This window comes from Equus caballus, chromosome 16, assembly GCF_041296265.1.
Source record: "Equus caballus isolate H_3958 breed thoroughbred chromosome 16, TB-T2T, whole genome shotgun sequence".
Lineage (NCBI taxonomy): Eukaryota > Metazoa > Chordata > Mammalia > Perissodactyla > Equidae > Equus > Equus caballus.
The window spans coordinates 42,467,775-42,488,775 of NC_091699.1; the positions used below are offsets into that span (position 1 = coordinate 42,467,775).

At 48.1% G+C, this 21,001-nt stretch overlaps 1 protein-coding gene across 2 annotated transcripts in view; it reads left to right on the forward strand.

The window, feature by feature from the left end:
* The first annotated feature begins 10,750 nt into the window (after positions 1 to 10,750).
* IL17RD (interleukin 17 receptor D) overlaps positions 10,751 to 21,001 on the forward strand; it is a 64,263-nt gene continuing 54,012 nt past the window's right edge. Inside the window, exon 1 of one of the 2 annotated variants that reach the window (XM_023620232.2) lies at positions 10,751 to 11,039. In XM_023620232.2, the coding sequence (XP_023476000.1) occupies positions 10,914 to 11,039 (126 nt within the window). In that variant the 5' untranslated portion in view covers positions 10,751 to 10,913. The remainder of the gene's footprint in view (positions 11,040 to 21,001) is intronic. The other variant, XM_023620233.1, reaches the window with a different exon arrangement.

Here is a 21,001-nt window from a genome sequence, read left to right on the forward strand (position 1 = left end):
GTTGGTGTAACGCCTGTAGGCCTGGCAAACTCTCCAGAGATTCAGAGGGGCCCTCATCAGGTTTCTGGTGGAATCCTTGAATCTTATTTAGACTCTTCTGTTTGGGAATCCCATTTATGAGACCCACCAGGATACACCATTTCTAATGTTCCAGCCTGGCTCCATCCCCAGCTTCCTTGGGGTCTCAATCTGGTTCTACTAATGGGACAGCCACAGTAGATTCAAAGGAGTTATTGGTGTCTTCCACATGGAGCCTAGTGGCTTCTTCTCTGGCTTTATCTGATACCAATCTCCTTTCATCCCCGGTTAACGGCATGTTTATCAGAATATGAACGTCTGCCCCTGACGGATGATAGGTGATAAAAATGGAAGAGAACAAATCAGTCATCTGCTGGGGGTCCTACCAGTAGGGTGGTTTGTTATTTTTCCAGTTGAACAGATCAGAGGTGGAGAAGGGGTTATGCATCCAAATGAAACCAGTGGGTTGCCCTTCAGCATTAACTCCCATCGGATATCGCCTTAAGGGAAATTGCCCAGCTCCAGGGTTAGCTCCCTGGCCAAACTGTGTTCCCTGTCGAGTCCGGGAGGGTGAAACCTAGCTGGCTGGCCCTGTGTCCTTTTCAGCATTTCCCTCATAAGATGTTGGGGCCTCAGCTCCCATGGTGAAAGGTGCCTCTGGGGGCTGAGGTGCAAGAGGGGCAGTGGCAGCTGCTTGTGCTTGTGCTGCCAGGGGAGGGTTGAGGGTTTGAATGATTGTCATATCTTCTTCAACCTCCTGAGTTTCCTGTAAAACTGGTCCCTTCCCCTTTTATCTTTTGTATATAAGTAAGTCTTTTTCCTCCCTTTTCTTTTCCTGACATAACAGCGTAAAGGCCTGGACACCTGGGGTCTCATCTTTTTTCTTTTTTTTTTTTAGGAAGATTAGCCCTGAGCTAACATCTGCTGCCAATCCTCCTCCTTTTGCTGAGGAAGACTGGCCCTGAGCTAACGTCCGTGCCCACCTTCCTCTACTTTATATGTGGGATGCCTGCCACTCAGTGCCATGTCCATACCCGGGATCTGAACCGGTGAATCCCAGGCTACTGAAGCAGAACGTGCGAACTTAACCACTGTGCCACCGGGCCAGCCCCTGGGATCTCATCTTCATCAGCTTGCTTATAGAACAATTCTGGCTGTAAGATGGTGTAACAATACATTGAGCCATTAATCGGCCAGTTTTTGCCTGACCCTAGGGAATATTGTGTCCAGGCCATGTTGGAATAAAAAAATCATCTTTTTCTTAGTTGTTGGCTCATAGCTATAATCAGACCAATTATTCAAAATTTGTTTCAAGGGGCTTTTTTGGAGAACCGATGGTGAACTTCCCATTATTATTACACAAAGTTGATGTATCCCACATGTACACATGTAGACACAGAAACACAAACGAGCACCAGATAAACTGGACACCAGTGAACTAGTTCCCAGATTTTGGGTAAAGTCCTACAACTATTCCTGCTCCAAATGCATGCCCAGATGACCCTACTGTAAATGGCAACACCCCAGATGGAGGGGAAGGGAGTTCTCAGGTGTCCCCGAGGTGACTTGCTCTATTCCTGATTGAGCCTGTAGACTTGCCAGTTGTAGCCATTTCTCTCTTTACCACAGTCAGCGTAAGTAAGGAGGCAGCCGGCACTGGTATGGGAAAGCAGGAAAGGCAAATCTCCAAGACAAAAGGGCCTCAGCAGCTGCTAGGGACTTGACCACCATGTTCCCCTCCCATGTTGACTAGTCATGAGCAGGACTTATAGTCCCACCTGGGTCACCAAATTTGTTACCGCCAAAAGGGGTCTTCTCGCCACAAAGACAAGCCCACAGTCCAGAGGCAAGGTGGTAGGAGAGAAAGGGTCTTTTTATTACAGCTTGCTAGCAAGGGGGAAGATGGGAGGCTAGTGTCCTAAAGAACCATCTTAAAACTACAAAATTTTGAAGCAGTTCTATGGGGCATATGGACTGAAAAAGGAGGGAGGGGTCTTGGAAGGTTGACCATCTGGTCTTACAGTCCTTGAGACTCCAGATCATTCCTCCCTCTTGTCACCGGTGATGGATACCCACAGAAGGCTTTTTCTCAGAGGTCGTTACATCCCTGGGAAAACTTAGAGAACAAAGTTGTTGCCTTATTGCAATAGGGAGGTCTAGGTATAAGCCAAGGCTAGGAAAACAGCAGAGCACGCATATTTCTCACAAGCAGGTGCATACTTATCTAGGCTATGTGCAAACCAAAGCTTTGCTGACAAGGAAAGGGGGTGTCTTGTGGGTCAGGGTCATTTACAGTTCCAACCTGGTCCCCCTCTATACGATGGCTTCCCTTATGCTAACCTATGTTGACCATTGGCTGTATTTATCTTAGCTATTTAGATGGCGTTAACATCATGACCTTCAGCATGTCCTTTTCCAGTGCCTTGCCCAGTGCCTGGCATACAGTAGGTACTCAATAAATGCTTGCTAAATAAACAGTTGAATATAAAAATGCTAGTCATTATGATTACGCATTCATGTATGTCACAAGCCATATCATTTATGTTCAAGATGCTACTGGAGAAAACAAAAAACCAAACTGGTGGTAGAAAGGGAATAGATAGCTAAAAATTACAGGTACAATAATTTGAGAAATAAAATGCCTAAGAGTTGGCATGGTTGTTCCACATTGTTTATTGACAGTGTCTCATTTGAGTGGCCCAATGAGGCCTCTTTCCTCTTGACATCTGTGACCTGTCTGGGATCTTTGTTTCTGGATTTTGATTACCCAGTTTAAATCCTAACCTGCTGACATAGCATGTTCATTTCCTTAAGCATGATTTTAGAGAAGCCAGGAAAAGCTGATTCCATTTGAAAAGTTCAAACAAACTAAAACAAGGCATTTGGAGGAAACAGAAGAAAACTTCAATAAAACTATTCCTCAGAGAGATAAGAGAAGGCATTACTTCCTTTAAGCCATAATGAGATGTACTGCAGAAGGGACAGTCACGAAACAAAGGAATAACTGCTCTTGGATGTTAAGAAATACAACAGTTGAAATAAAAATTCATTAGGTTTTTAAGATCTAGTTGAAGAAGTGTTCTAAAGCATGGAATAAGGTGACAAGGAGATGGAAAATAGTTGATAATGATGAGAAAATTGGAGGACAAGCTCAGGATGCCTACCATTCAACTCAGGATTTCCAAAAAGAAAGTGAGCAGAGGAAAGGAAGGGGAAGGAATTACCAAAGAAATACTTAAAAGAACTTCCCAGAACACAAGGACATGCGTCTCCAAAGTGTAGGGCCGCAATGAATGAAGAGACTTGTCCTTTCAGGACAACAGGGATAAAGAGAGCAGCATAAAAGCTGAGACTGAGAGAGAGAGAGAGAGAGAGAGAGAGATTGACTTTCCAAGGACCAGGAATAAAAATGCCATCAAACTTCTAAACCACAACCTCGAGAACAGAAAGAGAGAGGGGCAATGCCTTCAACATTCCAGTGGAAAATTAATTTCAACATAAAATTCAATACCCAGTCAAATTACTAATCAACTGTGATGTTTAATAAAGATGTTTTTCAGACATGCGAAGTCTCACAAAATTTACCTCTACATCTTTTCTCAAGAAGCTAATGAAGGATATGCCCTACCAAAATGAGTGAGAAAACCCAGAAAGAGACAGAAAATAGGATTCCAACACAAGAGAGAAGGAAAGGGAATGACAGCTGGGCAGCAGACCTGGAGAACCCCCAAGCCGGACTGGGGCAGGAGCATCAGGACTCCAGGCGGAATTCTCTTGGAATAAAATGAAACTGAGAGAAAAGCTAATGCCCCTGACCATGTGGAAGGTTGTGTGGGAAGAGTTAACAATGGGGATACACAAAACAAAGCAAATGTTTTTTAAAAAGCAGAAAAGTTGTCACAAGACAATAGTGTCATCAAACACTATTTGTCTTAAGGTGAATAATGTTTATATGGTCATAATGATGTAAACACTGAATACTGATTTAACTAAAATTGTAATAAATATATCAGTCAGGATCCCAACAAGAAACAGCTCTCAATGGGGGTAATTTGAGTTTTCATAAAAGACAGTGTGTGAGCAGGGTGAAAAGAAGCTACAAGGGAAGGCGCAGTACCAGCACGGGGGGCCATTACTGCGCCCCCCCCCCCCCCGCCCCCAGACCTGAGGAGGCAAGTGGGGGAAGCAGTTGTGAGAAATGGGAGAGAGCTAAATGGAGAGGGTGCCTGAGAGCAGAGTCAGGGATGCAGCATCCACAGCAACCTAACAGGAAGGTCACTGAGGGCATAAATACCTCTGCTCACTCTCCCCAAGTGCCAGCCTGTGCCTCACATTGGCCCAACCCACCTGGAAGCCTGAAGGGTAAGAGATCCCAGTGATGTGGTCTCCACAGGTCAGAGTGATCCTGGAAGGGCTAAGGGAGGACAACCTGCACAAGCCTGAGTAGGTAGCAGGAGGAAGGGAATTGAAAGACAGCACAATTCTCATGTGTCATAAGGAGCAGGAAGTTAGGAGCCAGTGTCTAAACTGGTCAGTCCAGAAAGGCAAGATCAGCAAAGGATTTAGAAATATGGCAGCACATGCCAAGAAAACAGCTGGAGGAGTTGAAGGAGGGTGCTCTGGGGAGCAAGAGCGAGAAGCCACAGGTCAGAGGCCTGCTGGTTTTCATTACACATCTATTACTACTAATATGACTTTTAACACTTTGTAGATGTATAACTTCGATTAAAGTAAAAAATAACAATATTGGGTCTAATCATGAGAAACACATCAGACAAATCCCAATAGGGACCTCCTACAAAATATTTAACCAGTGTTCTTCAAAATTGTCAAGGTCAGCAATACTACAAGGGAAGTCTGAGAAACTGTCAGTCAAGAGGACCCTGAGACATGGCAACTAAATGTTATGTGGTATCCTGGATGGGATGCTGGACAGAAAAGGGACACGAGATAAAAACTAAGGAAATCTGAATAAAGTTTGGACTTTATTAACAATAATCTATCAGTATTGGTTTATTAGTTGTACCTAATGTACCATACTAATGTAATATGTTAATAATAAAGGAACCTAGGGTCAGGCTGTATGGGAACACTGTACTATCTTCTCAATTTTTCTGTAAATCTAAAATTATTCTAAAAAAATAAAGTCTATTAAAAAATAATGAAGAACTTTACAGTAGAAATAACCTTAAAAGGCAACAAGAAAACTTTGTGTATTTTATTTGTATTATTTGGAGCTTAAGTAGAGTTGGATGTTTTTCTAGGCTTTTATATAATTTCTGTGATGAAATCTGGCCATTTGTGACAACATGGATAGACCTTGAGGGTATTATGCTGAGTGAAATAAGTCAGAGGGAGAAAGTCAAATACCATATGATCTCACTTATAAGTAGAAGATAAAAACGACAAAAAAACCCCACATAGCATTGGAGATTGGACTGGTGGTTACCATCGGGGAAGGGGGTAGGGGGGAGGGCAAAAGGAGTGATCAGGCTCCCATGTGAGGGGATCCACTATAATTAGTGTTCGGATGATGAACATGATGTAATGTACACAGAATTCAAAATATGATGTACATCCGAAAAAAATAAAAATTTAAATAATTTCTGCATTCAAGACATTAAATCTCTGAATTTCAACAGTGGTCCTGGTTATGCAGTCATTCAACAAGTGTGTATTAAATGCTGACAATATGCCAGGCAGTACCCTGTGCTCAGCATTTGGGATACAGGGACCTTTTCAATACAGCCCTGCCATTGCCCTTAAATCCCTCAGAGGCTGCTGGCTACTCTCAGGTTCAAACCAAGGCATAAAGTCCTGCCTGCCTGCCCCTGCAGGCCCCTCTAGCTCACCTTGCAACACCTCCGCCCCTCTCTGCTCTCCAGCCACACAGGCCTCTTTTGGTTCCTTGAACATGTCATGCTCCCTACTGCCCCAGGGCCTTTGCACATGCTGTTCCTTTGCCCAGAACACTCTTCCTCTATCTCTTCTCCTCCCTTTTTCCTAGGTAACTCTTATACTTGGAAACTCTGTTCGGGTATCACTTCTTTAGAGACAGCCCTTCTACTTGTAATTATCCCCTGGTCATATGGTTATTTGAGTAATGCCAGTTTCCCCCATGGAATGTTTGCTTTTAGATTCTATGACAGCTGGGACAGTGTCCGGTTGGGGATGGTGTCCATGTTGTTCACACTGGTCCCCAGCTCCTGACATAATGCCTGATATGGTGCAGGGACTCCATGAGTGCTTGTTGAAGCAATGAATGAATTAATGGTAAACAGGATATGGTCCACGGCCTTTCAGTCTAGTGCAGATCCAAACCAGGGTGTTAGCTCCTGAAGGATAGAGGTGGCTATCTCTCCAGCTACCGTCTGGGTTCCAGCTACCTCTGGGCCTGGCTGCATCAACTCCTGGTCTACCTGACTGCAACAGTGATGTTCACTCACCCTCATAGCCATTTGCTTAGTTCAGATTCACAAAAACCCACTGAAGTCTGCATCCACGTCATTCCTGTGTGGCCTTTGAGAAAACTGACATCCAGAGAGATTAAGTAAATTGCTCAAAGCCACACGGTTACTGAGAGCCTGTATTTAACCCTGTTTTCTTACCGCCTCTTGGACTCTACTTTCCCCAAACTTAGCACCAGCTCTGGGTAACAGCAAGCATTTGCGCCTCCACTGGAGGCTTTTCCCTAGAATGATACGCAATCCGGCTGGTTTCGGCGTCTCCGAACTGGACCGCGCGCGCCCCCTCGCGGTCCTCGGGGAAACGGGACGTCCCGCGCTTCATTTCCTCCTGGAAAAGAAATGGGAAGCGGCAGGGGACGCGTGAATTGGGTGTAGCGGCCGCGCGCGCACCGCCCCAGCACTTTGTGGGGCACATCTGGGGATTCTAGTACGCGGGGTTGGATCGTCCTTCCCAAGTCTTTCGTCTGCCTCCACCCTGGGCCTGTAAGCAGGCCAGTTTGGGAAGGCTTCCGCACTGGTGCCCGAGGCAAAGTCTGGGAGGAGATTAGATGAGTCTGGCGTCTCTTGTCCCCAGCAGGGTGACCACGGTCGGGTTTGAAGCCCGACTCTACGACCTCGAGTAGACTTCGCCTCGCTGAGTCTCAGCTTCCCCAGCTGTGAAATGGAGATGATGACAACTACCCTGTTGGAGCCAAGACTGCCCCGGGGCGCGAACTGGCATCCAGGCAGCCTTAGGGGGCTCAGACAGAGGCTGGGGGCTTTCAGGAGAGTGCCTGTTCTCCGAATACTGCTCCCCACAAAGCCCTAGGAAACTTGCTCCCTGGGCCTGCTGAGAGACTCGGGGCGCGGGTGGGGGAGCATCCTTTACCTTTAATATCTTGATTAGTACATAAAACATACTACTTGATCACAATACCAAAAATAAATTAGAATTTCGGACCACTGCTTCTAACTGCTGTTCATTAAAATGGTCTTTAGTTATTCTCAGCTAAAAATGATTCAGGATACAAATTATTTCCATGATCACTTTTTCCTTTCTTATGTTTCAGGGGATAATTTGACTCCTAACAAAATCCAATCCTTAAGTTAAGGATTTTTCTTATCTGTTTAGGTAAATTGGGGAAATATATTTGCATTTCATCAGCAGCTTATTTTAAGGTGATTTAATCTGTTTAATCTCCAGCTTCATTCCAAACAGGGATGGAGGCGGCAACAGTTTCGTGCCCACTGGTGTATGCCAGGCAGAGTGCCAAGCACTGGAGGCATAGAGTGGATCAGACAGGATGGCGAGGGATGGCTGAAATTGTGACTGGCCACAGGCAATCCTGGCCTTGATGGGTGGGACCATGTGTTGTGTTTGGGGAGGGCTTCATCCTCTGGTCATACACAGTTGGTCTCGGCTGTGCCTGAAAGAAGATACGGTCCACGGAGGCTGTGTGGGGACCTGGCTCTCTCATTTTATGTCAGCTCCCAGTACAAAGTTCACTTCCTGCAGCCTCACAAATATTCTGAAGGGTCAAGATAAAAAGAAGGGATGAGAGGAAAAGAATCAATGGAGAAGACCAGAATGAGAAGGTTGATGCTAAACGCCAATTTATTACCTTGATTTCCTGACCAAATTTTACCCTTTGATGTATGTGGCTCTCCCACCCCACCCCACCCCACCCCCACACGCATGCTTATGGCTTCCTTATAAGGTAGGAGGAGGGCCTCTCAGTCCCTGGTCCTAAGGGATGTCATTCTAACCATGTTTTAGAGTGGACACAGGGCTTTTCTTTCTTCTGTCCTCCATTCTCCTTAGAAAGGTTGGAGCACTCTCTGAACTCTGCAGCATTTCAGAGGCTGTCACAGAGAGTGTCACGATTGGGCACTGAGCTGTGGGTGGGAGGGACATCAATAGTGGGTGGGTGTGGAGACTACAAAGGGAGCAAGATCAACACTCTGCCTTCCTGGGTCACTCTATCATATGGTGATGTCAGTAAAACCCAGGAAGAAAGGCTCTCCTCTCCCCCAGTGACCTCCCTAACGCTCTCCCTCTGTCATAAGCTCCGAGTACTGATCCTTTTCCTGGAGTCTAAGTCCAGAACAAAGGAAGAAATGTAAATGGACACTAAATACAAGAGAACCTTATTAGCAACCGGAAAAGCCAATTAAGACAGCAATGAGATATTGAGCAGTTTTAAATATGTATAATTCAGCAGTTCCAATTCTAGAAATGTATCTTAAGAAAATAATAGTTGAATAAATGCATCAAGATAAATGTGTGAGGATATTTTTGAATCACTGATTATAATAGAAATCCTTCAGCGGGGGATTGGTTAATAAGTTATGGAGCATATCTAGGCTGGAATATCATATAGATTAAGGAGCAGACAGCCTCATGGTTTTCTTGGTCTTTCACCAACACCCATGTGGCCCTGGCCTGGTCTCAGCCCCTGGCACCTCTGACATTCATGGCCAAACCCCTGACACCCTCTGCTGTGGGGGTTGGGAATGACCCAGAGATGGGTACCAAGAGTGTCAGAGAGGGTGGGCAGAGATGTAGAAGGAAGCAGAGCATTGAACCAAGAGCTCCCCCAGACGAACAACATGCTGCATGAGGTTCATTTGGAGAATGCTACTCCAGAGGGGGAATACTGTGGATCCTGGTCTTTTGGATGACAAAAGAAGTTGTGGTGCTTGTCCTCACTTGATCTGGCTGAACTCCTGAATATCCTGGCAGTGAGATGCAAAATAAAACATTTCTGTGCAGTGGTGCACATGGACAGGAAATCCTCGCCCCTGGGGCTTCTGGTGGATGCTGTTGTCGTCCTCTCTTTCTCTGGCAGCAATGCCAGTTTTCCTTGGACAACCACTGTCTCCCACTTCCAGCCTCTGTGGTTCAGGTGAAGCTGGCTCTGCTCCCTGGTCCCAAAGGTTCCTTGTCAGAGCCAATCCCTAGGACTTCTGCTAGCCTTATTGAGGAGAGTCTTCTTTCTCCATGGGGGTAGCATGCAAAGCAGGGGCCATCTCTGCTTCTGCAGAGGGTTTAAGCACAAGGTATGGGCAGGGCTTACGGAGCCACAAGGGAAAGTACAGAAACCCAGTGTTAGCAGCCCCTGAGCTGTCATCGCACTTAGGCCAGGCAGACAAGGAGAGGAAGGGATTCTGGGCCCTGGAAGGAGAGAGTCATGGAGGCTGCCTTGTCTGATGGATGGAGGTAAGAGTCTCCAAGGTTTGCTGAGACAAGAAGACTAGGATGGGATCGAGTTTGAGATCAGCATAGCTGAAGCTGGGTAGTGAAGGCAGAGTAGGCAGAGATAATGTGGGAGAGGAGGAGGTCAGTACAGATTTTATTCTAAATGGCTACTGAATAAAAGCCACTGCAGGAGATTTTTAATCAGGATAAGTCAGGGGTCTGATTTACCTTTTTAAGATCACTCTGGGTCCAGGGTGCTGAAATGCACTGTATTTTGGGACAAAAGTGGAAGCAGGAAAAGCCCTTGGGAAGATGTTGTGGAGGAGGAGGTGGTAGCAGGGATGCGGGATGAGGCAATGGAGAAGGGGGAAGAAGTGGGATTCAGGTGCACAGACATAAGTCAAAGGGGGCAGGGGTTTGCGGTGAAGTCATAAGACTTTGGGTACCCCACTTCTCTGAGCCTCAGCTTCCTCTCCCAAGCAGAGATACCACCCACTTCACAAGAGTAAGTTTGACAAATGTAGTGGTTAAGAGTATTTTTGTCAGATCTGGATTTTAATCTCAGGTCTGGCGGGTACCCGCTGTGGGACTCTATGCAAGACAGGTAAGCACAGACTAGCTTTTATGGAGCGCTTGCTACTTGTTCGCCAACAGAATCCTCCCCAGACTAGGTTGCTTACTCTTATTGTTATTCCGGTTTACCAGGGAGGGAACAGTAGCTTGGAGAAGGCAAGTCATTTGTCCGAGGTCCAGCCAGGATTTCTCTAACTACCGTATTACTCTAACTTTTCTGCACCAGAAACGGGGATACCAAAGATACCGCCACTTCCCTCTGTGGCTGGGAGGATTCAAGAAGAGGCCTGGCAAAGAGTGGGTGCTTATTAAATTATTATTATTAAAACTATTATTATATTCTTTGTGTTTTCCCGAGTTTTTGCAGGGGGATGCTTCCCATGGGCAAATCCTTTGGATTAAAAAAGAGATCTCAGGTGAGAGAAAAAAACTGCAGCTGCCGACTCCTTAGCGGTCACTCGGGGCGGAGCCATAGGGGCGGGGCCTAGAGGGCGTGGCCAGAGCACGAGATTCGGGGCTGGGGGCGGGGCCAGGGGAGAAGGGGCGGGGCGCGGCCGGTGGCGCATGCTCGGCTGGACCGGCGGCTCCGCCGCCGCCGGCGCCACCGCCCACTCGGGGCTGGCCAGCTGCAGGCCGCCGAGGCTCAGAGTAGGGCCGGGCTGGGCGAGCGCACGGCCATGGCCCCGTGGCTGCAGCTCTGTTCCGTCTTCTTCACGGTCAACGCCTGCCTCAACGGCTCGCAGCTGGCCGTGGCCGCGGGCGGCTCCAGCAGAGCGCGGGGCGCGGACACCTGCGGCTGGAGGGTAAGGAGAGGACGGCGACTTTCTCGCTGTCCCCAACAGCGCGGGGGGCGCGGCAGGCGCGGCGCACACAGGTGCTCGCTGGCAGCCGAGTCCGCTCCGACGTGCCTGCTCTCTGTGGAGTCTGCGGCCGGGCTGGGGTCCCTGCTGCTCCCGCCCGTCCTCCCTCCCTCCTGGGGCGCGCGTCCGCCAGCCCCGGCCGGGATGAAAGGGGCCGCCCGGCCCCCGGCTTTGTGTTGCTAATGAGGCGCAGCTACCGGCCGGGGTCCGGTTCCCCGAGGGCGGGCAAGAGGGGCGCTCAGTGGCGGGCGGGAGGAGGGCGCCCCACCCTTTGTTCCCGGCTCGGGACCTCCTCCGCCTGAGAGCTGCGCGCCCCGGGGCTGGGATCCTCCGAGCTGCCCGGGCGGGGAGCGCTTTGGAGCGGGAGTGGGCATCTTTCCCTGAACCTCTGGTTCACAGCTCTGCAAAGGCCCGGGACTGCCAGGGAGGGGACCCGGAGCGCTGGGGAGGGATGCGCCCTTCTCTCGGGGCCGCTTTGTTTCTTCTAGGCTGGGCCGTCTTCCCCCACTTTCACCCCACCCCCGTCTCCTGACTTGCTGGGAAAGTTTGCTCTCCTGTTCAGCCCTTCGTCTAGCGAGTGGTCTCACGGATGGTCTCCCACCCACACTCATCCCGTGCGTTGGGAATATTTTTCACAGCCAAAGGGAGGCATGAGTTTGTCACCTCGGTCAGGTGCCCGAGATGAGACTGGAGAGGTGCACAGACTTTGACGTGTACTTGGAGCCCTGTCCCCATAACCGATCGCTTCTGTGACGCGGTCTGGGCGGTGGGGCATGGGAGGAGGGTGGTGTGCGTGGTCCCCGGTCCCCACCAGGGCTCCTGGGCTTGGACGGCCCCAGGACCCAGAGATCGCATCCGTCTGCTCCGCGCTTCCTACAGAAGCCTACAGGGTTGATCTGGCGGCAGTTCACTCATGATCTTCAGCCTTGTAGAGAAGACACCGGCTTGCGCTCAGGCAGCCACGGACATGACCTTAGCTCTGCTCCTGAGTAGCCATGAGCCTCAGTTTCTTCACCTGGAAAATGGGGATTTCCTGGTTTCTCTAGCACTGCTGCTCTGAGGGATGAGTATGGCGTAGTTCACGTAGAGCAATACTGACCCACATCTTCTGGGGTGCTTTGAACGGCCTCAGTGCAGTCAGGGCCTAGGACCTGACACCCTTTTAGGGGCACAGGCTGGTGCCTCCAGCTCTCTTGCCCCACTTTCGGAGAAACAGTGCAGAAAACCAGGTACGAGCTAGGCAGCTGGGATGTCTTTAAACCCAATAGCTGCACAGCTGTAACCCAACATCCCACCAGCCCCAGAGTGAATATAACATCCTTCCTATTTGAGTAAAACACCACATTTTCCTGCTTTGTCCCATTTTAGTAAAGTATCACTGTTTTTTTTTAGATAGATAGTTTTCCCCAGGTTTTAGATAACAAAGTTTTCCTTAAGGCTATCTCATGTTGACTTATTGATCCTCCTACATTTTTTGGATCTAAACTGATATGTTGGCTTTGAATAACTGTGGCGGCATCACAGGCATTTTATTCAGAGTTTTCATTGATGGCATAGGTGGATCAGTCCAGTTTGTTGTTTTTCTGCACTTGCCTAGGTGGCTTCATGTGTCAGTGGCCAAAGCTTGTGAAGTTTTAATGTTGTGGGCATAGTAGTTGCCCCAAAGGAGCCAAGCTGGTGGTTTTGTTCTCTTTGCTTGTCGGAATGTGTTCTCCCCTAAACCTGCACCTTGTGCACCCCACAGAATTAGTGGCGGCCCCTGCCTGAGTGACTGGACGCTCATGCTGACCTCCTTTCTCCCACCACAAATCCTAGTTGTGGTGACTTTCTCAGCAGCTCCTCGCTTGGCCCCACCCATCGTGCCCTTAGGTCATCTTCATCCCCTTCTTGAATGAGCATGGAAGCCTCTGGGCCATGTCCCGGATTCCAGGTTCTTTCCTGATGCATGGCTCCTTCCCTCCTGGACTTTCCTTTTGGTGCATCTGATGGAGCCACCAGCTCTCTCTGACCCAGCTTGCCCACCTGCTTCACATACCCACCTTTCCAGCCTCAGCCCCTCCCACCCTGCTCCCTAACTCCTGTGCCCTTTATGCTGCTGTGGCATGCTTTCCCTTGCCACCCCCCAACCCCCCACTTGGCCTAAGACTCAGCTCAGGTGATGCCTTCTCAGGGAAGCCCTCCCTGAATGCCATTCCCCTTGCTTTGCCTTCTCATGCAGGTCCTTGCACTTTGGTTCTCGCTAGACTACATCATCAGTATTTTGTTCACATCTGTGCCTTCAGACCAGTTTCTTTAGCCAAGCACTTAACCTCATCTTGGTGGCCTTAGAGCCTGGAGCCCTGTAAATCTTGGCTGAACCCAATTAGAACCTGCAGTCTTCTGCTAAATCCTATATTAAGTGATAGATTTTAAGTGGGGGGAGAGATCAGAGCTCCAAGCTCCAGTGTCCTCTCCACAGCAGGCTTTTGCACGTGCTGTCTCTGGTGCTGTCTCTGCCTGTGTTCCTTCTCTTTACACCTCAGCCTCCCCTCTCAGCTCCAGCATCACTTCCTGCAGGAAGCCTTCGTTGCCCCCACTTTTCTAGGTAAGTTCTTCCAGAAGTTGCTGTGTCAGAGGACTGGCCAGTAAGTACTGGTGTACAGTGACTTGAGTATTTGGTTCATGTGTGAGTCCCCTACCACATAGTGGGTGTTCACGCCACAGATGTTGGTCTCAGTTCTTAGGTTGCTTACGGTCTAGTTGAGGCTCTGTGAGCATAGAAGTTTCGATTATGTGTTATGCAAACAGGAGAGGGCTTCTTGTGGGTCCAGGTCACACAGAACCTAAGAGGGGGACGGCAGGGTAGAAAAGTGAGCCCTGGAGGAGGGGCAGGATCTGGGTGCTAGAAGGGAGCTGAGCGAATGACACCCTTGATCTCCAGGGAGCATTTTGTTCCAGGAACTCTTGCCCCCGCAGGAATGTGCATTTTCCCAGGACTTGCAAGGTGACTGCAGCCGGCCCACCCTCAGGTGGCTCTGCTAACACACCCTCCGGGGCTGCTCTGGTTTAAGTGGTCAGATTTCACAACCTCTCCATTATTAGTGGGGCAGTTAAGGGGCTGATACCATCTTGAACACAGCTCAGTGTTTTAGAAATGAGTTGTGGGCACACTTCCTCGACTACTTAAAAAAAAAAACCTCTTAGGGCCCTTGCCAGGTAAAGTTGCTCTTTGAGTAATAAATACAGTTTTCCCAAAGAAGGAACAATTTGTAAAACTTCCAGAGGGGCCACTATCCTCATGCCCACTGGGTCTTAACTCTTGCTTCTTGATCGTGGAGTGGTTTTCTTCTGTGAGGGGTGTCTTTGTATCAGTCACTTGTGCTGAGGTTTTTATCACCTCTGGTCTTGTTAGTTGTTTGAGAAGCCTCTTTATGCAATGAGGAATTAGGAATTTACTCCCACAGGATTTTACTTAAGGCTTTTCCTGCAGTGGGGGAGGAGGGACATTGCTTGCCTTCCTACCTAAGCCAGGTACATCTTCTCTGGTCTCTTATCCTCGAAACACAATTTCTACCTCCCCAAAAGTCTGCTCCTTTAGGAATTAAGGAAGCCAGAATGCTGGCATTGTCTTTACAATGAAGTGTGAGTTTCCCATTTAAGGCAAATACTTCGTCTCAAAAGGTAGGAAGGAATAGGGTGGTACTTGGAAAAGAAGAAGTTCCAGCTGGTTAAAATTTAGGTCCCTGATAAAAGTCCAGTCCAAGAACTCTCCTTGGCTGTGGGCCCAGGCATGTTTATTTGATTCTCAATTGGATGCGTTTTCATTCACTTGCAGCTCATGGCTCCCAGGCCTGCATCTGGTCTGCCTGTCCTGTGGCCATGTTGTCCATGTTATACATGCTTTTGTGTCCCTTACAAAATTCTTGGTTAAAAATGACTCAGCCTGGTTGACACGTTTTTCAGAGACATTTTTATAATAAGTGCGATGCTTTCTTCCAGTGTGTTTTGCTGTGTTAATTGGGAATCCTGGCCTCTGTCTGTCTCCCTTGAGCAGCCCTCCCCTCTCTCCCCACCCCCATGCATCTACCCCCCTCCCCCACCCCGCCCCCGCCGCCCCTGCAGTGCCTGAGGCATTGCTAGTTATTAACTCGGGAATACAGCTGGGTGAATGTGACCAGCAGCTAAGTACTGTCTGTGGCACTATTTCCTTGTTCCAAACATGCTTTCTCAGAGTGATGTCCAGGGGCTTTCAGTATCGGGATTGCCTTGGGAACTTGTTAAAATGCAGATTCCAGGCTAATGGGACCAGAGTGGAAGTGAGGTGGAGCCCAGGAATGGGCATCTTAACAAGTTCCTCTGGTACACTCTCAAGGATGAGAGCCACTGCTTTAGGAAACAGGGCTTCTGTGATCTGGAGAAGGGGCTGGGAAGCCATGTTCTAAACATTTAAAATCAGAGTTTGACTTTAAATTACTTCACTGAACTTAAAGAGGAAAGTGGAGACTTTGTCAGAGCTGTCACTAACAGACGCGGTCAGGCTGGCTGAAGGGGGAGCTGGGGAGCCAGCTGGGCAGAACACCCCAGTTTGGGGGGGTGCCTGTGGTGTGGGGTTGAAGAGGAGGCCGGGAGTGAAGGGGACCTGACGCTTCCACTGGGTTCCTCCCCAGAACAGCTGGGCTTGTCTGGAAACCGGTCTCAGGAAAGAGTAGAGTAGGATCCAAATCATATTCTCAGCAGTTCAAAGCTTACAGACGGCTTCCCCATCAAGGAAAGAACTGCTAATGCTTTTCTAAGTCTTTATTTTAAGTTGGGTTTTCTTCATGCTTCATTTGGCCTAAACTGTGTTGGGTTTTGGGTTTTTTTTTTTAAGCTTTTAAACACTCTTTTGCCCCATAGGTGCCTGAACTTTTCACATACCGTGCCCCAGCACATGTCTGCTGCGGCTGGGGCCACCCCATCAACAGTTAATTGTCCCTTTCATTCCTCTCTGGCTCTTGCGTCTGCCTCTGATGGATGGGTTTTTAGGCTTCTGCTTGGGCCCCCTACCCTCAATTTGTAAGAGTATGGGCTGAGGCGGGGGCTCAGGTCCCCCAGAAGCTTCACAGGCTGGGGTAGGGGGCAGCACCCTTGGAGCAGACCTCTCTCCCGCCACTCTACCCTGGCAGCTGAGACCTTTCCTGTTTCGCATCACCCTCAAATTTGGAGGGTCTCTTGCCCTCAGCAAGCCCAGGGGGGCTGCCTGTGCTGGTGCCATGAGCCCCATCTCCAGGCAGCCTGACTTGCCCGGCGGTGGGAGGCCATGTCCTCCTGGGTAATGTTTGTCTTGGCTGCTGGGATGTTCTGAATGGGCCTGACACATGATTAGGTGACTGATGGCCCTGCAACACATTGTCTCCTCCAGGGCCCGGGGCCTTTGAAGCTCTTCCCGGTGGGAAGTAAAGAGACTATTTGCTCTATTAAAATGCCTTGGTATTTCCTCTGTTTAACCACAGGCCACTTCCTCTCCGCCACTCTAAACCCGGCAGGGCCACCGCTGATTGAAAAGACACAAGCCCAAGAAGTGATCACATCCTATTGAAACAGATAGTCTTACTGCAGATTAAAGCTGGGGCAAGCCTCTAAGAGGAAACCAAATCTAAGGGGGAATCCTTGAGATGGCTCCTTATCTTGCGCAAAATTTAGCCTGTTGACATAATTCACACTTGAAGTCGTGAATGCATAAACGGGTCCTATTTTTTTTTTTAAAGGGAAGCCTAAATTGCAATTAAATCAGCGTGTGTTTTATCTACCTAGGGCAAGTTAAAAGGATTCAATCAACTGAATTTATTAGTGTGTGAGTAGGAAACTCTTCAGTGTCTGGGAAGGGCATGATGTCTGTTCCTAGAAAACCGTTGTTGGCTTATTCTGGACTTGCACATTCTGTCTGCTTGGTCTCGTGTTTAGAAGTCCAGGGAAGAAGCTTGTAGCTTAAATAGTACCAAGAATATCTTCCGAGAGACTGTCTCTTATCCTTTCCCAAGCAGTATCTTAAAAGAAGGTTTGATTAATGACACCAGGCAGGAAACTAAAAATTGAACAATTAAAAAATTTCTGAAGCATCAAAGATTGAAAATTTAACCTCTGTAACCTGCACCCTGTTTTTGTGAAGGGGCCTAAAAAATGAATGACTAGTTAGTTTCTGATGGAGACTATTATTTTAACATTTACAACTCCGTTGTTCAAAGTATCCGTGATAAAAACAGCTTCCCTTTTCTTTGGTTCCTTGTTTGGAAATGTTGGGGGAAGGTGGATGTAGCTAATTAAGGCTACAACATTTAAAGGGAGGCCTTAATAGGTACCAGCTGTCCTCAACAAATCACTGGGTGGATGACAAAATAAAGATGTGATGTGAACACACATGTAATTCTCTTCTAAAACGGAAGTTGGCTTATAAATTGTCTGATTTAATAGTGTAAATGAAAACTCCCTCTACTGTGCACTTTTAAGATGCATTTGTTTCATAGTAAACCTAACGGTAAATGTTTTATTTGCATAAGGCTGGTATGTTGAGTTGAAAGGGAAGTGGATGGCAAGTATTGTTGGAAGTTTAATAAATTGTAATTTCATTATATGTTTCTTCATCCCAAACCTGATCTAATAGACATTAATCATGAGGCTTTTCATTAAAAGTACTACATTGTAGGGAAACTTGCTTGAACTTATCAGAAATGCTATAGAAAATTGAAGCAGCAACTTTGAAAAGGGAATGGAAGTTGATAGCATTAATTAAAATGTTTAGATGGATATTTACATTTCACACATTAAATGAATACTTCAAATGGATCCGTTTGAAATCATGAGGTAGTAGGTTTTAAATATAGCTTTTTTAGATTTAAAAAATATTTCATTCCTTTAAAAACTAGGAGTTTTTCCAAGTGTTCTGTTTTGTCAGTTTTGTAGGGCCCCCTCCCCACCCCGAATGGTAACCCTTTAAAAAATGCTGGCTATGGCCCCAGACTTCTGTTCTGAGATGGACTGTTTCACTTGGGAGTGGGAGGGTTGATGGGGATAGAGGGAGGGTTTCCTTGGAACGGAGAGGTACATTTTCCTGAGACAGGCCATATGGTTTAGAAACTCTTTGTGATTTTATTCTGTCCAGGTGATTTCTGGTTTCTCCTCTTCTGAAATGGCCCCTCTTTTATCTCAGGAGAATGCAGTGCAATCCAGACCAAATGCAGGAGCAGGCAGCCTGAGCATGGGACCAACTGTTGAGTGACACAGTTTATCGCTTGCTTCCTCCGGAGTGAGCACGTTTGCTCTGGGTGGGGCACAGGCACTCACATGGTTAGGATTTACTCTCACAGCTCCATATCTGAAGTTCAAAAAGGCTTATTTGGAGTGAGGAGACAAGAGACGGTTCTTTGAGCAGCTACTCTGTGTCAAGTCATGGTAACTTGCCCAGGGGGAAAAGACAAAGAGGAGTGAGGTTAGGCGCCTGTCCGCAGTGGCTTCCCACCCTGGCTGGTGTGCAAGACAAAGACCCAGGGGCTCAGGGAGACACAGGAAGGAGTCCATGGTACAGTGAACTCTCTCTCCTCTCTCCGCACTTCCCCACTCCTCCCAGAAAAACATGAACCACGGTTCCTGCTGCTCCTCATCCTAGAACATTCCTCCTTGTGCAGTTGCCTATGTGAGAAGCAGGGTAATGACAGGCAAGGGCCTGAGGCGCTGCGAGGCACCCACCTTTGGAGCTCTGTCTCAGTCGGTTCCCAGTCACTGGCTTCTTGTCTGCTTCAGTTTCCTCTGCCTTGGCAGAGGCCCACCTTTCTCTGTGGGGTTTCTCCACACCAAAGCCAGCCACCCAGCCTCCCATCCTCCCCATGTGAATCTCACCGGTGCCAGAAGCCCTGCATTTAGTAAAGTCAGACCGACCCCATCGTGCCTGCAGATTTAGTGAGGATGCATTCAGCCGTGTTTGCAGCAATGCAGTGAAGCAGCAGCGGAAACTTGGTTTGTATATGAAGAAACTTAATTTGAATGATTCAGAGGAGGCTTAGAGGACAGGACTGGGATGGCTGAAGAAGGCAGGCCTCACCAGGGAGACCTTGAGCAGGGCCTCACTGCGAGTGGAACCAGGAGGTGAGAGGACGGTTGGGGCAGGAAGAAGCATGTGGGCCCAGGTGGAGGAGGATGGCTCATCGGAGGGGCTGGGAACAGGAAGGCCGAAGATGTAGGCTGAGACTAGACAGTAGGATGCCTTGGCTTTTGCCTGCGTGCACCCTTTGAGGAATGGTGAAGCTAGGAACATTTCTCCAGCGACGGATGGCTTGCTAAGAGTGACCTTCAGTGGCCGTTCATTCATTCAGTGAGGATTTGGTGCTTTCCATGTGCTAGGCCTGATTTCTGGAGCTTAGATTGTAGTAGGGGAAACAATAAGATACCAAAATACCAGACCTGACCCTCCCTACTTAGAATAACAACCCGCTGCACTCTCTCCTCTTTTCCTCACTTTATTTTTCTCCACAGAACTTTTCACCATGAGGCACATATAGTATTTTCTTGTCTGTCTGTCTGTCTGTCTTCCTCCCAGTGCAATGTCAGCTCCACAAGGACAGGGCCTTTATCTGTTTTGTTCTCTGCTGCGTCAGGAGAACAGTGCCCAGCACACAGTAGGTTCTCCCTACATGTTTCTTGAATGACTGAGTGCTCTGCAGGAAATTAAAATGGGGTGATGAAAGCCGTAGCTGCACAAGCAGGTGATCCCGGGTGGCCTCTCTGAGGAGGTGACATGTAAGGCGAGCAGTCGTAATAAAAATTTCCTCTGAAGTTCTGTAGTTATGTTTTCTTAACGTTGGCCCATCATGTGGCACTAGGTGCTGAGAGTAGCATAAAAATATGCTCCCCGTATTCATTCACACCAGATTATTGGCAGTCTGCCGCATGTTAGCCACCTGCTGGGCTGCAGGACAGGTTCCCAGGGAATGGTACAGGTGGTGCTTGGGCTGGTAACGGATGGGAATTGCACTTTGCAAAATGCTGGTTGCTTGAAGAGGGGATGTTTGGACTGTCCACGTTACCCTACTCTGTGGACGAGAAAAATGTGAAAAGTTACCGCTAAGTACTGACTCAGCATCCTGGTTTGGACGTTATGAAACTATGTGAATGAAATGAAACTTACTCCCTGGCAGCAGCCCTCAGTTGGTATGAAAACCTTGTCTTTTTAACAGAGATACAGGTCTCATTTTGTTACATTCCCCTCTGGTTTTGAATGCATTTCATTTTCTGAAGTCACCAGACGCTCCATCCAGAATCAAAGATGCTCTTTGCCTTCTTTCCGGGGCTGTGGGTTTGCAGGCCAGCTGTGCTAATGAGTTTTTGCCTGGCTTTGATTTTTGTGCCTTGCCTCCCTGTGGGAGGAACTAGATATTTCTGATCTTACCTCTGCTCATATTCAGATCCAGCCAAGCAATCAGTGACTTCCCGGGCTTTTTTGTGGGAGACTGTGGGAAAAGTCCTGGTTGGCTGGCTATGAATTAATGAAATCCTTAGAAGGCTTCACTAAAGATAGCTCCTGTGGTTTAAAAAAATAGCATTGCCTTTTTAATTTGAGAAAGAGGTCATGGAGTTTTACTGGAATGAAGCAGAGAAAATGTAACATCTGGTTTTGCAGGCCAAAGACTGCTTTGGGGCGACGGGAGCAGTGGGTTCCCAGTGTCCGAGGCGCCCCAAGGTGACCATCACCCAGGTCCCTCATAGGGCTGCTCTGGACATGCTCCCTCTCTCATTGTTCTCCCTGGGCTTTGAAGTCCTCGAGAGACAGAAATTCTACCCCCCACATCTTTTCACTTGAGCACATTTTCCATCTACTAAACTTTCTTCCTCTTACTTAAAGGGTCACACTTTTTTTTTTTAAGCGCATAGTTTTTCGATCAAGACTAGTGTAATCA